This window comes from Neoarius graeffei, chromosome 11, assembly GCF_027579695.1.
Source record: "Neoarius graeffei isolate fNeoGra1 chromosome 11, fNeoGra1.pri, whole genome shotgun sequence".
Lineage (NCBI taxonomy): Eukaryota > Metazoa > Chordata > Actinopteri > Siluriformes > Ariidae > Neoarius > Neoarius graeffei.
The window spans coordinates 74,480,984-74,497,863 of record NC_083579.1 but is presented as its reverse complement, the minus strand read 5'-3'; the positions used below and the strand labels follow the sequence as shown (position 1 = coordinate 74,497,863).

At 42.2% G+C, this 16,880-nt stretch overlaps 1 protein-coding gene across 3 annotated transcripts in view; it reads right to left on the bottom strand.

Moving 5' to 3' along the window:
• daam2 (dishevelled associated activator of morphogenesis 2) overlaps window positions 1-16,880 on the bottom strand; it is a 300,252-nt gene that overhangs the window by 56,218 nt on the left and 227,154 nt on the right. For 2 of the 3 annotated variants that reach the window (XM_060934710.1, XM_060934711.1), the window contains exons 13-17: window positions 15,821-16,005; window positions 10,383-10,691; window positions 10,028-10,135; window positions 7,067-7,096; window positions 1,203-1,309 (exon numbers count right to left, since the gene is read on the bottom strand). In XM_060934710.1, coding sequence (XP_060790693.1) covers window positions 1,203-1,309; window positions 7,067-7,096; window positions 10,028-10,135; window positions 10,383-10,691; window positions 15,821-16,005 — 739 coding nt within the window. The remainder of the gene's footprint in view (window positions 1-1,202; window positions 1,310-7,066; window positions 7,097-10,027; window positions 10,136-10,382; window positions 10,692-15,820; window positions 16,006-16,880) is intronic. The other variant, XM_060934712.1, reaches the window with a different exon arrangement.

Sequence of the window (16,880 nt, the reverse complement as noted above, 5' to 3'; positions counted from 1 at the left end):
GCTGTGCGTGTGATCTCAGTGCATATCGGGCATGCGCGTCACTTACCACTTGCAAGTGGAAGGATGGCAAGCCTAAAGACAATCATAACTACACAATGGGCAGTATTTGCATCAGTATTTGCAGTATTTTCATACTTTTCTACTCTTTAATGAAAGGTGATACAAGGCGGAAGTCCACGCCGTTTTTCAGCAGTCGCATCACATGACCAACGCCAGCGAATCAGGAAGGTGGATGTCACAGTGACGTTGTCCAATGACGACGCCAGCTAGAGCTCAGCACAGCGTATCCGCGTATTCTCAATGTTTACACGGCACCGGACCAGACACGATCTGGATTGAATACGTGGACCCTGGCGGATTCCCGTTTCCTGGCGTTTTAATGTAAACGGACAGTGCATCCGCGAAGAAAACGAGACAGATATGGTCTAATGTAAACTTGGCCTTAGTTAACAGGCTACAGATAAAAAGCTTGTTCATTGCTCAGCAAGCCCCGCCCACTATCAACAGGGCAAACAACGTGACAGAGGGTTAACACTAGCTAGTTCATCACTCAGCAACTCGACTAGAAATTTTCTTTAATGACGAACTTGAACACTAGGGACTCGGAGTCAAGGTTTAGTGACTCGACTACAACACTGGTAGTTGGCAGGACTTAATCTGTGCAGGAAGAGGATCCAGCGTTTCTATGCTCAGGAACTTGTATATGTGGTGTTAAAACAAATATATAAATATTTAAAATAACGTGATGAGGATAATAATTTTTTTTTAAATCATTTTAAAATTCTCTCTTTCTGTGCCACCTCACTATTAAAAACAAATCGTCCATTTGCCAAGTCACCTCTCCTTTGGTGTTTCGCCGCTTCATGTTTTACAAATTAAGCACTGGTGATGTCGATAAGAGAACATTTTCTGTGAAAGTGGCCCCAAGCGTTATGAGCCATAAAAATATGAATGACAGCAAATAATTATTTATTCTATTTCACAAATTATTTTAAATAAATATTATTTCTTTGTAGGAGTAGTTAAACATTAGAAATAACTACTTCGCTATTCGTTATTGCTGTTTGCACAGTTAAGTTACGTGCTGCGTTTATGGCTGCGAGTCGGATTTCTTGTGTGTTCAGGCGTACTTGGACAATAAAACTGATTCTGAATGAAAGTGCCGAGTCAACAACATCGCTGAGCCATGGTTAAGTACATACTTGGAGAGTAAGATAACGCAGTTCTGTGCCCTCCGCCCATCGATGACAGACAGCTCCTTCACTTTCCTCGAGCTTAGATACAAGTCGTCCATGGAGCCAGTCTCTTTCTGCAGAGAGCACAAAAGTGGAAGAAAAATCATTCATCAGAATACAGTGTGTTTTATTCACAGGCTGACATCTTGCATTAAAATTTATGATCTTTGGTTAAGCAAACTTTGGAATAAACCAGACAAACATTTTCATGGCAAAATGTCTAAGGAAAAAGAAAAAAACCTATACAGATAATATCTGTGACGCACGGCTTCCCTTTTCTGAATCTCATACCCAGCTGCATCCACCATGTACAGTGGTGCTTGAAAGTTTGTGAACCCTTTAGAATTTTCTATATTTCTGCATAAATATGACCTAAAACATCAGATTTTCACACAAGTCCTAAAAGTAGATAAAGAGAACCCAGTTAAACAAATGAGACAAAAATATTATACTTTGTCATTTATGTATTGAGGAAAATGATCCAATATTACATATCTGTGAGTGGAAAAAGTATGTGAACCACTAGGATTAGCAGTTAATTTGAAGGTGAAATTAGAGTCAGGTGTTTTCAATCAATGGGATGACAATCAGGTGTGAGTGGGCACCCTGTTTTATTTAAAGAACAGGGATCTATCAAAGTCTGATCTTCACAACACATGTTTGTGGAAGTGCATCATGGCACGAACAAAGGAGATTTCTGAGGACCTCAGAAAAAGCGTTGTTGATGCTCATCAGGCTGGAAAAGGTTACAAAACAATCTCTAAAGAGTTTGGACTCCACCAATCCACAGTCAGACAGATTGTGTACAAATGGAGGAAATTCAAGACCATTGTTACCCTCCCCAGGAGTGGTCAACCAATAAAGATCACTCCAAGAGCAAGGCGTGTAATAGTCGGCGAGGTCACAAAGGACCCCAGGGTAACTTCTAAGCAACTGAAGGCCTCTCTCACATTGGCTAATGTTACTGTTCATGAGTCCACCATCAGGAGAACACTGAACAACAATGGTGTGCATGGCAGGGTTGCAAGGAGAAAGCCACTGCTCTCCAAAAAGAACATTGCTGCTCATCTGCACTTTGCTAAAGATCACGTGGACAAGCCAGAAGGCTATTGGAAAAATGTTTTGTGGATGGATGAGACCAAAATAGAACTTTTTGGTTTAAATGAGAAGTGTTATGTTTGGAGAAAGGAAAACACTGCATTCCAGCATAAGAACCTTATCCCATCTGTGAAACATGGTGGTGGTAGTATCATGGTTTGGGCCTGTTTTGCTGCATCTGGGCCAGGACGGCTTGCCATCATTGATGGAACAATGAATTCTGAATTATACCAGCGAATTCTAAAGGAAAATGTCAGGACATCTGTCCATGAACTGAATCTCAAGAGAAGGTGGGTCATGCAGCAAGACAACGACCCTAAGCACACAAGTCGTTCTACCAAAGAATGGTTAAAGAAGAATAAAGTTAATGTTTTGGAATGGCCAAGTCAAAGTCCTGACCTTAATCCAACTGAAATGTTGTGGAAGGACCTGAAGCGAGCAGTTCATGTGAGGAAACCCACCAACATCCCAGAGTTGAAGCTGTTCTGTACGGAGGAACGGGCTAAAATTCCTCCAAGCCGGTGTGCAGGACTGATCAACAGTTACCGCAAACGTTTAGTTGCAGTTACTGCTGCACAAGGGAGTCACACCAGATACTGAAAGCAAAGGTTCACATACTCTTGCCACTCACAGATATGTAATATTGGATCATTTTCCTCAATAAATAAATGGCCAAGTATAATATTTTTGTCTCATTTGTTTAACTGGGTTCTCTTTATCTACTTTTAGGACTTGTGTGAAAATCTGATGATGTTTTAGGTCATATTTATGCAGAAATATAGAAAATTCTAAAGGGTTCACAAACTTTCAAGCACCACTGTACCACCATGGCAGGGACTCTGAAGCCATATTTAACAATCATTCCACTGAACGACAAAATACTGGTGCTGAATTAGATAAACAGAGGAAGCTGTGACAAAACGTAGTCAGCCACAAATCGGACATTAAATCCATAACTTTCCATAAAACACTAGCTGGACCGGAAACAGCTCCAGGATTCAGAGCAGACGGTTAAGTGAGGACCGTGTGACACAGGCTGCTGAGGTGAGGATGTTTAAAAGTACAGTGAGCTATTTATGGGTGAAAGCTTTTCCTCTGCTCTGTACGCAAGTACAAGAGTGATTCAACAACCGCTGAACGGGCGTCCAAATAAGGCTCACTGCTTCCATGGCTGTGGCTGATGGGATTTGGGTTTGGCACAAGGTCAGAAGACTACTCCTACTCACTTTCAGGCTTTGCCAAAACATCACTCACGACCAACTCGGCAGATGGGCTGGACAGCAGAAAATTAACCTTTAGGAAATACTGAGCTTATGGACTATTACTGCAGTGATGTAGCTCAAAAGGTAAGGGAGAATAAAACGACAAAAACAGCACCCGCAATCATCGGAGATTGCTTTGAACCTCCTCAATTACAATGTCATGGGCACATTCACGAAATCAAGCCTAATATTACTAACCAAAGCTGTTAAACCTGTGACAGCGAAGTGGAGGATGCTGGCTCTGTCTGTTTGGATGTTAATGGTCCACATCATTTATTTTTCTTATGATTACAGATCCTGGGATACCACGCCCGAGCACGTGTCATTTTATTAACAGCAGCAACGAGACCGTCCGTGACGGCGTAGCTCGCTCTGGCCCCGTCTAGTCCAGAAGGAACGATCTAAAGCGGGCCAACTTGCACAATAAATGTTGCAAGTTATATATAGATGCTGTATAGACTCTCGGAATCCCAACCTATTTGCCAGAAAGAATCCAAAACTGCGAGGAACTGACCGAAAAGAAGCGATTTTTGTTGAACTACTTCAGGCATTAAGGCTTAATTAGTCCATAACTTTATTAATAATTGTAATTGAGCAAATCTGGGTAGAAGTTATTATAATGCACCCTAGGTACCCCTACCTTCATGCCAGAAAGAATAATAATAATAAAAAAAAAAAAATCAGTGAAGAATTGAGGGAGAAGAAGCGATTTGTGTGGAAACTGCTCGTTAGGGACTGATTAATTACTCTATAGCTTTATTACCAAATGCAATTATGCAAATTTAGGTCAACGCTACAGTATATGCACCCCAGGCAGACCTACCTTCCTGCTAAAAGGAATAAAAATCGGTGAAGAATTGAAAGAGAAGAAGCGATTTTCATGAAACGTGGACGACGCCGGACAACACAACACATGATGGCATAAACTCATCACCTGTCGGCCGGATGATCTAATAATGCAAGGTTTTTTGTGGTTTTTTTATAAAATTTAAAAATAAATAGGACTGAATGTTGGGCGGCACGGTGGTGTAGTGGTTAGCGCTGTCGCCTCACAGCAAGAAGGTCCTGGGTTCGAGCCCCGGGGCTGGCGAGGGCCTTTCTGTGTGGAGTTTGCATGTTCTCCCCGTGTCCGCGTGGGTTTCCTCCGGGTGCTCCGGTTTCCCCCACAGTCCAAAGACATGCAGGTTAGGTTAACTGGTGACTCTAAATTGAGCGTAGGTGTGAATGTGAGTGTGAATGGTTGTCTGTGTCTATGTGTCAGCCCTGTGATGACCTGGCGACTTGTCCAGGGTGTACCCCGCCTTTCGCCCGTAGTCAGCTGGGATAGGCTCCAGCTTGCCTGCGACCCTGTAGAACAGGATAAAGCGGCTAGAGATAATGAGATGAGATGAGGACTGAATGTTCACCGATTTCACTTTTAATTATTTAAAGGTAACATACAGTATTGCACCCCTTTTCCACAAGTTGACACAGTTCCCGGAGGTCTTTTTAAAATGTCTGTGACGAACTTTGGTCAAAATATCACAAGGATAAAAAGCACCACAGTTCCCTTCTCACCCTGACTAAACGGTCCCGATCAAAACGGCTGATTTGAGGAACGGCCTGTTCCTTTAAATGAGAAAAATCACTGCTCACGCCAACCTCCTCTCCCATTAGCCAATCAGATAGCACTGTCCTCATGAATATTCATCCGCAAAGGTAGCTCTCAAGCCATGAGTAGATATACTCCGATAAGGGGGTGGGCTCATTCTAATAAGCTCCACTTGTGACATAGAAAGTGGAGACAAATCTTCAAGCACGTTTTCTGAAACAAACGGCCCAAAAGGCACCGACCGGGTCATCATCTTTGAGTTTGTAGGTTGGTCAGCACAAGCACTGAAAAAGTGAGAGTTTTTCATAATACCTTGATGTGAAAACATTACAACAAGCCTGTTACACGCTCACGTCACTACATTGGCCCTCTAAAATCTTAGAGATAAAACAAGATCAACTGTGAGCTACTGCTCACGTGTGTATCCCCCGCTCTTGCTTATATCAGAACGCAAGCGATCGAAGGAATAGGAGACTTATTATGAATGTTGACTTCAACAAATAATGAACTCTGAAACAAGTAAGTAAAGAGCAGCGTCTCTCCCCAGGGATTTCAAACAGCATCCTGGTAAACGGTCATTTTGAAATCGCATCAAAATCCACGCTATAGGTTTCGTAAATATATTCAGTCGGTAAACAGGAAGTTGATGTGCGACAGACCTGAAAACGGTACACACGGTATAGAACCCCAAGCTGAACTTTGGTACCAAGTAACTACAGGGGTGTTCACACGGCACATATTTGCATCGATGCTGCACCGATGTATTTTGTTGCGATATATCTTACACCGGTGTAAATTTTGTGGAGCGTTCACACGTCACAACCCTGCTTACTAGAGAGAAGCGTGTTAGCACCGGTGCAGCCCCACTTGCGGTCACACGGCAGTTTTTGCGACCGTGCTATACGAACGAACCCTTTATTGTCACTGTTACCAGTGAAATTGACCATCACCTGTCCTTACAGAGGGGGAACAGGACAGGAAGACAGGGATAAAAGAAAAAGAAACACAGTAGTAACATGAGGAAAGAAAGATTATTACTATACGATAGTAATAATGCGGAAATTAAATATGCGCATGCGTGAAAATGTACTTCCTTTTCCCGGTTGTCATGGCATCACCAAGCGCCGGGAAAACAACGTGGATGAAGACACCAGTGTTGCCAGATACTGCTGACGTTTTCCAGCCCAAAGTATGTTCAAATCCGCCAAAATGCACTTAAAACCTCCCAATCTGGAAACACTGGAAGACACGCAGTTCTGTTGTTGTTGATATTCGCCATTTTGGAAGCGCAAAATACCAGGATGCAAATTATGCAATGCCCGTACGTAATCAACTCTCGTCACGCGTAGCGAGTCTACCCCTGGAGCGTTCAGACGGCCCATTTTATATCGGTGCTGCCCCGCAAACTAGCATTTACTCCGGAGTAAATTTCTTAAACCACCTCCCGAGCAGGGTTAGATTTGCACCGGTTTAAGCAGCTTTCAGGGGCTACACCGCTATAACTTTGTACCGTGTGAACGCTTTACCGGGGCAGCCCCGGTGCTACACCGGAGTAACAGTTGCCGTGTGAACACCCCTTATGATTTGTGGTTGCTGAGAAAAAGGGTGTTTCAGACAGACGGAAATACAGACGGGTGGACAGAGGTAAACCAGTATATCCCCTTCCTTCAGAGCAGGGGTATAACAGACAGTACTGTGATGCATACACAAATTCGGTCATATTCATGTTAATGTAAAACTTGCTGACCGCACCTTTAACTTGACCTACAAACTAAGTAAAAGCAGTTTTCAGGTCGTGTAAAGGTCGTGTGTGGCTGGCAGCAGATTGTGGGAAAAGGCACAAGGCCAAAAGGCAGTGACTACACAAAGTAAAGACTCACCTGCTTGAAGGATTGGTTAGTGAGCAGCTCCTGGTCAGGCAGATGGACAGAGCAGCACAGAAGGGGGGAGGAAAAAACAAACAAACATTGGAAGACATGCAGTGATTAGCGTCACAAGCAGCAGAACTACAGAAAAAAGGCTCAGCGAGAGCTTCAGCTACACACACAGAGCCACAGAGTGTCACTACTGATGCTGGAAGAGTCAAATAAACTACTTAGCCATACAAGTCGATATAAGATGATGGACAGGAATTGGAAGTAGTGTTGTCGTGGTCTCTGTTGTCGGTACGGTCAGTTAGCACAATGAAAGCGCTACAGATTCTACTCCATGCTTAAGCTCTTTCTCAAATCGAACACAACAAGCCATTCAGCAAAGAACAGCTGCTCTAAACGTGGGGTGGTCTGGGAAAACCCGGCATGTGTCACTGGGACCGAATCCTGGCAAAGAGCCAAAAAGTCAGGCCATTTTTTTTTGTCCTGTAACAGACTGATCCTTTAACGTTCAAGAAACAAATATTTTTTTCACTAAAATGACATCGGATTTGTTTTCAATTAATCTTAACCAGGCTATCTTCCTGCAAAGATCATGTTGTTACTGTTTATTTGCATGTATAAGGACTAGGGATGGCGAAAACTAAAAAAAAAAAAAATCTTGACCGACCACCGAGCCTCATTAGCCGGTTAAAGTCGGTTAACCTATGAGTTTAAACAGGGATGCAAACGGCGGATGACGCCTTTTTCACGGCTGAATCATGCAGATCCGATTATTATTTTTGGGGGGGGGGGGGGCGCGTTGGAGTGTCCGACTAATTTCATCAGAGTAAATTCTGTATTAAAATTACCGTTACAGTCCATGAAACGTAGGAAGTATAAGTATGAGAAGAAAACGGTAAATCAGAAAGCTGCGCACGTTTTCGCGGAAGCTGTGCAAATGTGTGCAGCTTTCTGATTTACTGTTTTCTTCTCATACTTCCTATGTTTCATGGACTGTAACGCCATTTGCTTATTTAGTAATTTTAATACATAATTTCATCAGAGTAAATTCTTCAGACACTCCAACGCCCCCCCTAAAAAAAAAAAAAAATCAGATCTGCACGATTCAGCCGTGAAAAAGTCGGCATCTGCGCCTTTAGTTTGTGTGGAGAGATATGATCTGCAATAACATGCATTGTTGGCTACAGAGCGAAACATACTTTCAGAATGCACCGGCCAAGGCAGGACTAAACTCGATGTGCCTTCTAATAATAATAATAATAATAATAATTAAAAACAATAGTAATTTGTAAGCTAAAAAGCCTGTGTCTACACTTTTTTCTTTCGCCGAGTGGCAGCTGTCTTCAACTGGGGCGGGAGGGCGGGACATGACTGAATGGGTGTTTCTGATTTGTCAGCTGTCATCCTTACACCGCATGGCATGCCCCAAGCGTTTACAACACAGAATTCCAGGTTCTCTGCTCCAAAATCGGCAGCTTCAAAACGATTGATTTTTTTTTTTTTTTTTTTAAACTGGCAACCAAAAAAAAAATTTAACCGGTTGACGTTGATTCGGTCAACCACCGGTCAAACGGTCATCGGTTAACATCCCTAATAAGGACATTAAATTGTATAATAACAGCAATAATAATTCAAAAAAACATCCAGGGGAGGCCAGAAACCTATATGGTTTTTCGTGGGCCTCCTCCCAAAACTTAAAAATATAAGAATGCTAGCGTTATAAAGTATGCATACATAAGCAAACAAAATTAACTAATGACAGAAACAAATCAAAATTATATGATAAAAGTATCTATATACATCGGAAGCTTGCATATATGAAAAGTCTTGAAACCTATGAAATGAAATATGAGAATGCTAGCATTGTAATTAAGGTATACATAAGCAAACAAAATTAACTAATGAAAGAAATAAATCAAAATTATATAATAAAATCTATATACATCGGAAGCTTACACACATGAAAAACAAATAAGAGTCTTGAACTCTATGAAATGAAATTCAAAATGAAACTAATAAGTTATTAGACAGGCGGCACGGTGGTGTAGTGGTTAGCGCTGTCGCCTCACAGCAAGAAGGTCCTGGGTTCGAGCCCCGGGGCCGGCGAGGGCCTTTCTGTGCGGAGTTTGCATGTTCTCCCCGTGTCCGCGTGGGTTTCCTCCGGGTGCTCCGGTTTCCCCCACAGTCCAAAGACATGCAGGTTAGGTTAACTGGTGACTCTAAATTGACCGTAGGTGTGAATGTGAGTGTGAATGGTTGTCTGTGTCTATGTGTCAGCCCTGTGATGACCTGGTGACTTGTCCAGGGTGTACCCCGCCTTTCACCCGTAGTCAGCTGGGATAGGCTCCAGCTTGCCCGCGACCCTGTAGAACAGGATAAAGCGGCTAGAGACGATGAGATGAGATGTTATTAAACATAAAAGGAAAAGCGGATAACTGAAATGTTGGGTACGGAAACAGTTTAACACACTGTAGTTTAAAAAAAAAAAAGGTCAGTCTGCCTAATGATGTCTAAAACTTCGCTAGCCGAATGTGATTTCCTCCCACAGTGAAAGTCAAAAAAACCGACAATCAATTCTGTTTGTAATCAGATGCCGGCTGTCGAAATGTCTTATTCTTCTTCAGACCAGACTATGTAAATGCCATTTTCTTTCTTCTCCTGTTTGGGGATAACAAGCGTTAAAATGATCTAGCTTCTGGTCGAGATGCATGCAAAAGAGAAACAAATTCCAGTTTATGAAAGCCTGTTGTTTTCAGAACTTTACACATCATAGAAAAATATAACATTTTCAGCATATGAAGGGCTTTCCCAGGCCACCACACAAACATGCCTCTACAAGGGCAAGGCTTCCAAGTTCTCACTGTAGATCTCCTTCTCACACACTATCAATCAAACATGACACAGTATGCAAATTAACATTATTATGTCTAATTAGTTCGAACACAAACATATTCAAATCCTCCATACTTGTTGCCTCTGATAAGCCGAAAACATCTTCTCGATATCTTTCAGGTCGAGGACTTTGAAAGCCCGCAGGTCATCGATGTCGTGCCAAATGGTACCAGTGAGCTTGTTCTGTAAAAGGGGGAGGGGGAAAAAAAAGGGGGGGGGACAAAGAATAAGGGAGGAGGAATCCATAACTCAAAAATAATGACTGAAAATTGTTTGTAATTTGAAGCTTTTTTCCCTTGGAGACAAAGCCAAAGCATGACGCAATGTTTGTCCAACTTCGTCCAACCGTGCTATTTGCTTTAGGCTGACTCATGATGTTTAAGTGACCTTTTTGGTTTGTTTAGTCATTACAGTGGAATGACGTGCTCACCTCGCCCAGCTTGGCCCAGTTGAAAGACTTGAGTGGGTGTGATGGCTGGGGGATACTCTTGCTGCGCAGGCTTGTGCTGCTGCTGAAGGACGCAGGTGCCGGTGGGAGTGGCGCACCGGAGAAGATAGGTGGAGCTCCAGGAGGAGGAGGCGGAGCCCCTGGAGGAGGAGGTGGTGGTGGAGGAGGAGGGGCTGGGCAGAAGGGGAGTGGAGGAGGTGGAGGTGGAGGGAAACCGGCCATCATTGGAGGAGGCGGTGGCATTGGACCTCCGGGTGGAGGAGGAGGTGGAGGGAATGCCATACTTCCATTCTAAATGAGAAACGGGTACGGCAAATCGTCAAGATCATCAATGCAAAAAATATATACGAGATTAGCGGAACAATTTATGATTAAATGGTCCAGAAATATTCAATCCATATCCATCTGAACGAATAAAGGCACAACTTAGTTTTTTGGGGAGGAAAATTATTTCATGTACAGACTGGCCATAGAGTGCTTTACAATGTCTAGCTCAAGTCCATTAAATGTTTATAAGACTCGGGGCGTATTCACACCTACGTTGTTTGGTCCAGACCAAACGAACTAAATTTCCCTTGGTCCGGACCTTTTGGGTTGGTCTGAATACAAACCACCGAACTCTGGTCCGGACCAAACAAGCGGACCGAGACCGAGCTGCAAGGTCGGACTCGGTCTGGACCAAAGGAACCCTGGTGCGGACCTTTTGGAGGTGTGAAAGCAGACCGGACCTAATCCGACAGTTTTGCTTTTTTGTACCTCGGGAGCTTCCGTCGTTTGTCGAGCATTATGGGAAACAGAGTCTTGACACTCCACTGCAAAGTGCAAACACTGTTTCGGTTGTCAAGGGAACCTTAGAACAGTCGTTCAGTCATTCAGACCAGTGGTAGGCTAGACTACAGAGTACAAAAAATGAGTAGGGGGCAAACGTGGGCCGAGGAAGAAACGCGTACCCTTGTGGATATATGGGCAGATGTCCACATATCTGAGCTTTTGGAGAGAACACACAAAAATGCCAACGTGTTTGCTGTATTCAGTGAGAAAATGAAGGAGAAGGGGTTCACGCGCTCCCCAGAACAGCGGTTTGTGCGCGTGCCGTCTCTGACCAATAGCTGAACGACCTCAGGGCGTGTGGCTTTGTTGACAGATTTTGGTCCGCTTACTAAAATGTAGTGTGAAAGCGAACCACACCAAAATGAAAAAAAAAAAAAAAATTGGTTCGGACCAAAGCAAGTGAACTATCCTGGTCTGAATACACCCTCAGATTCATAAGAATTATCCGTACATGATTTTTTATTCTGTCTACAGTCACTGGATATGAGCAATCGCGTGCTCTGATTGGCTACTCTACTACTAGGATATCAGCTCATATACCGTCAGTAGAGAAAAACAAAATGGCGGAGCGCGTTGCTGAATCAACTGAGGACGAAATAAAAACTCGACTCGAAAACAAAACCCTAAAAAAAAAGAATGAAAAGTACTGATGGTAAGAATGCATCTTTATTTTTCAAGAATTATCGCATTTTTCACAAATTGCTACGGTCATCTCGCCAGTTTGACGACATTCTAAGTGGAAATTATTTTGTTGGAGGTTTTGTATAAAGTTTTTATTTATTGAATTTGCAAAAAATAAAAATACGTACCCTACGAGTACATGTGGCTCCTGCTTATAAATAAAACTGTTTTCTGATCCCATGTCCATACAGTAAATATAGCATATATATTTACTCTATGAGGCAGTAGCCACAAAAATGAAGCGTAATCCAAAAATTAACAATAAAAAAAAAAAAAACAGAAGTAAAATATACCAAGTGTCTGTACTTTTATATTATTCTACTCTTACAGTTTTCAAACTGAAACCTCCGAACCGAGGCTGACATACACACGCTGTCGCCATGACCCAAACTCTTATTTCCCAGAAATGGCCCGGCGCTAGAGCTCAGTGGTCTCAACGCTCTTTGACAACTTCCTGTAACAACTCAGAAATGCGTCACATCTCCATCACACATGGGACGACTGGACGAAGGCGGCGAGGAAAGACGGACAACTTGGAGTATATTTTAAAATAGGAGCGCACGTTCCCTCTGTAATAAGCATAAACATGTCTGAAAGCGATTTCTTTAGCCTACTCTATTTATTTCAAACGGTGAACCGAATTTTATACACTCACCGGCCATTTTAATAAGAACACCTGCATGTGTATGCGAAGTGTGCTATTGTTACACTCATTCTTAGGGTGTTTTCACACTTGGTCCCTTTCAGCCATCTAACCGAACTCAGATCGATGACTCAGCATTTTTTGCGCATATGTGAACACTCCAACCGTACCCAGACCCCTTTAAAGCGAACCGAACTGAGACCACCTCAGGAGGTGGTCTCAGTACGGTTCGCTAAAAATCAACGGTACGGTTCGCCTAATCTGCGCATTGTGAACAAAAAGCGCACCGGGTTCACTTCGCCTTTTTCACTGTAGTTTAACCTTCTTCGTTTGCCGTAGTTGGTCACGTGACTGTAGCAGGGAAACTCAACTTCCTTTTGGAACTTACCGCAGCCGCTTTAAAGTTCTCTGAACTTACTGTTATTTTCCTTAATCCGCACTATTTTGATCAAAGAATACAGCAGGGCAAGCATGGCAGCAGACATTTTGATTCAAGAGAAAATTACCCAGAATTCCGTGCACTGGGGGTCTGAGGGCTCTAGAGGACCTGGTGTGAACAGAAAGAGGACTGAGGCCCCATCAAAGCTTAACTGGACCAGAAAGAGAACCCAGTCCTCTTTGTAATAAATTCACAGTGTGAACACAAAAAGAACTGGAGTTCTTTTTCTGTTGGTCCACTTTTTGGTCCACTTAAAGAGGACTGAGTCTGGTTCCTTTAAAGGGGACCAGGTGTGAAAACACCCTTACAACACGATGCCATAGTGACTACAGCCTCTATGAAGCAGTAGCCACAAAAATGCTCTGTTTCTCAAAACCCAGTCAATGTAGATAGAATAAAACAGTTATTCCTCTCAATCTCATCGTACATGGCTTATAGACAACTCGGTGCTACGCACCTCATCAGCCGTCAGCTCATGTACGACTCGATTTCGTGGAATAACTGAAATATTGTCAGGTTCAACATATCATGCATTGTAATAACTGTTCATAATCACATTAGACCCAATTATGTAATCCTCTAACACAGATTCCAGTAGAGTGTCTGTATGCCAAATTATAATGCATTACAAAATACACTTTTGGTTTCTCAAACTGAACTCTTCTTCAGTGTCTATTTAGATATACAGTACTGCGCAAAAGTCTTAGGCACATGCAATGAAATGCTGTCGAGTGAAGATGCCTTCAAAAATAATGAAATTAAATGTTTCTACATAAAAAAATTATTAATAATAATAATAATAATAATAATAATAATATAAAAGATCAGTAATGCATGAAAAAGTCAATATTTGGTGCGAGACGACCCTTTGCTTTAAAAAAAAAAAAAAAAGTAGTCTCAGGTCCAATGAGTGCAGTTTTGTGTGGAAGTGAGCTGTAGGTTTTACTGAGCGTCTTCCAGAACCAGCCCCAGTTCTTCTGGACACTTTGACTGTCACACTCACTTCTTCATTTTGCACCAAAACCCAGCAGCCTTCATTGTGTTTCCTTTTTTTAATCTGAAAAGTGCTCTCTTATGTAACGTGCTGTTTTCTTTACTGATAGACAAACATTTTTCTGTCACATTTAAAGGAACAGTCCACCGTATTTCCATAATGAAATATGCTCTTACCTGAATTGAGACGAGCTGCTCCGTACCTCTCCGAGCTTTGCGCGACCTCCCAGTCAGTCAGACGCGCTGTCACTCCTGTTAGCAATGTAGCTAGGCTCAGCATGGCCAATGGTATTTTTTGGGGCTGTAGTTAGATGCGACCAAACTCTTCCGCGTTTTTCTTGTTTACATAGGTTTATATGACCAGTGATATGAAACAAGTTCAGTTACACAAATTGAAACGTGGCGATTTTCTATGCTATGGAAAGTGCGCACTATAATGACAGGCGTACTAACACCTTCTGCGCGCTTCGGCAGCGCATTGATACGGAGCTCAGATATCAATGCGCTGCCGAAGCGCGCAGAAGGTGTTAGTACGCCTGTCATTATAGTGCGCACTTTCCATAGCATAGAAAATCTCTACGTTTCAATTTGTGTAACTGAACTTGTTTCATATCACTGGTCATATAAACCTATGTAAACAGGAAAAACGTGGAAGAGTTTGGTCGCATCTAACTACAGCCCCAAAAAAATACCATTGGCCATACTGAGCCTAGCTACACTGCTAACAGGAGTGACAGCGCGTCTGACTGCGTCTGACTGACTGGGAGGTCGCGCAAAGCTCGGATAGGTACGGAGCAGCTCGTCTCAATTCAGATAAGAGCATATTTCATTATGGAAATATGGTGGACTGTTCCTTTAAGCTTGTGCTGGAAAACTAATGTTTGGAACTATAAAGTGTTTTTGTACTGACTCGATAATGTAGAAGTTATAAAATAAAACAAGGTGCCCAAGACTTTTGCACAGTACTGTACAACACATACTAACTACTTATTAATGGAGTGCGAGATCTGTACTGGATATTTTCCTGTAAAGACCGAGCAAGCGAGGTTAATAAGGAGTTTATTATATGGCTTTTTTATTTCCAAGATTAAAATAGACGGTCATTATAACGAGGCGTGACGCTGCTTTCAGTCACGTCATATTTGTAACATTGTTGAGTCATGCATGCAGAATAAACGTTTAGCGGTTTCAAAACTGAATTTGTTAACGGTTAGCGGTTTCTGAATGCTCTCCGTTGCTCATTTCTTGAATAACTGAGACTCTTGTTTGCCTTTCAGCCGTTTTTGATTTCCAATTAATCTTTTGTCGTTTGGTTTTTTTGCAACATTGAAAACCGGCGCCTTGGAAAGAAAGTCTGTAATTGCCCATGGGCATTATGGGAAAATACTGCCTGCCAGAGTGCACGATTTTACCAGAAGTAGCCGTCCTTGGTCCATATAATAAAAGTGCAGTAAGAAAGCCTTATGTATGGTCATCACTGGCCTGAAATGAAGTGAAGGTCTTTTAAATGTGAAAAAAATTATGATGAAACACTACCTGGTCTGTACATACGATGGGTACTGTAACTGTTGTCGCTGCAGCACTGTTAATTTATCATAATGAGCAAAAAGTCAGTCATAAAATAAGTGCCTGTTCTCACAATACAGAAATGAAAGCAACAACACAACACAACACCATTTGCTTGCATCTGAACACTTCAAGGTGGCAGCAATGGCCCTCTCTGATCGTCATTAGATCTAAACTCTCAGCCTCACCCTCACTAATTCAAAACAACCCCCCACGGAGCTCCTGTTCCAGTTTAGAAAGTTACACGAGCAGAAGGAGAGGACTCACAGAAATATCATTAATCCGAGAAGACAGGTCTAAGACTTGCTCCCTGGCAGAGCGCAGCTCTACTCCTTCTCTCTGCAGCTTGTCTTTCATCTTGTTCAGAGTCTTCATCATGTCTTCTTTCTCTTGCGTTTTGATCTCACACTCTCGCTCCTTCCTCTCAAGTCGGGCCATGAGTTCTGCATGCTCTAAAAGAACAGATGCACACATGTACAGTCAGTTTAAAAAAAATAAAATTTCAGCACCTGAAGTTTTAACACCGTTTATAATTTAACTGTTAGTCTCGCACAGTAACTGAAACAGCACAGAGTGGTAATTAAATATGTAAGGAATCAAACATGATGATGTGCTGATGTAAGAAACCGTCAATAATAGTTTGGTGTCATTGCTGAAAATGTTTACTTCCGATGCTAACATGACGGTGCTTCTGATGCTGTTATCACTTTGTTATAGGAGCTATAAATGGTCACTCCCTCATCTCATTCTTGGGGGGGAAAATAAAAAATAAAAAAATTAGCAAGATAAAACAAGAGTGCTCTGAGAGGATAATATCCCCCTCTGGCAACTCTGCCACGATGCTCATAAAATGCGACTGAATTGAACAAAAATACAATATGCGCATTACCGACATATAACAAAGAATCCTGTCAAGTTTTGTGAAATTCCTCCAAAAATTGTGAGAGGAGTTGATTTCAGAAGGTGAATGCCCTTCCCAGGACGGACATCACCAGGACACAATCCCCGTTCGGCCAGCGGGGGATGAAAATTGTGAAAGAAGAAGTTGATTTCAGAAAGCAAGCACACCTTGATGAAATTGCCAAAGTACAAGTTTGTTAATAATCGAGGGCAGAACTCTGGGAAAATTTGCCCAAATTAAACAAAATTTCAATCTGCATATAACCGTCATATAACAAAGAATCCTTTTACCAAGTTTGGTGAAATTCCTCCACAAATTGTGAGAGGAGTTGATTTCAGAAGAACATACACCCTCATGAAATTGTCAAAGTTATTTAATCAAGGGTCAAAACTCTGGGAAAATTTTCACAAACGAAATTAAATCGCA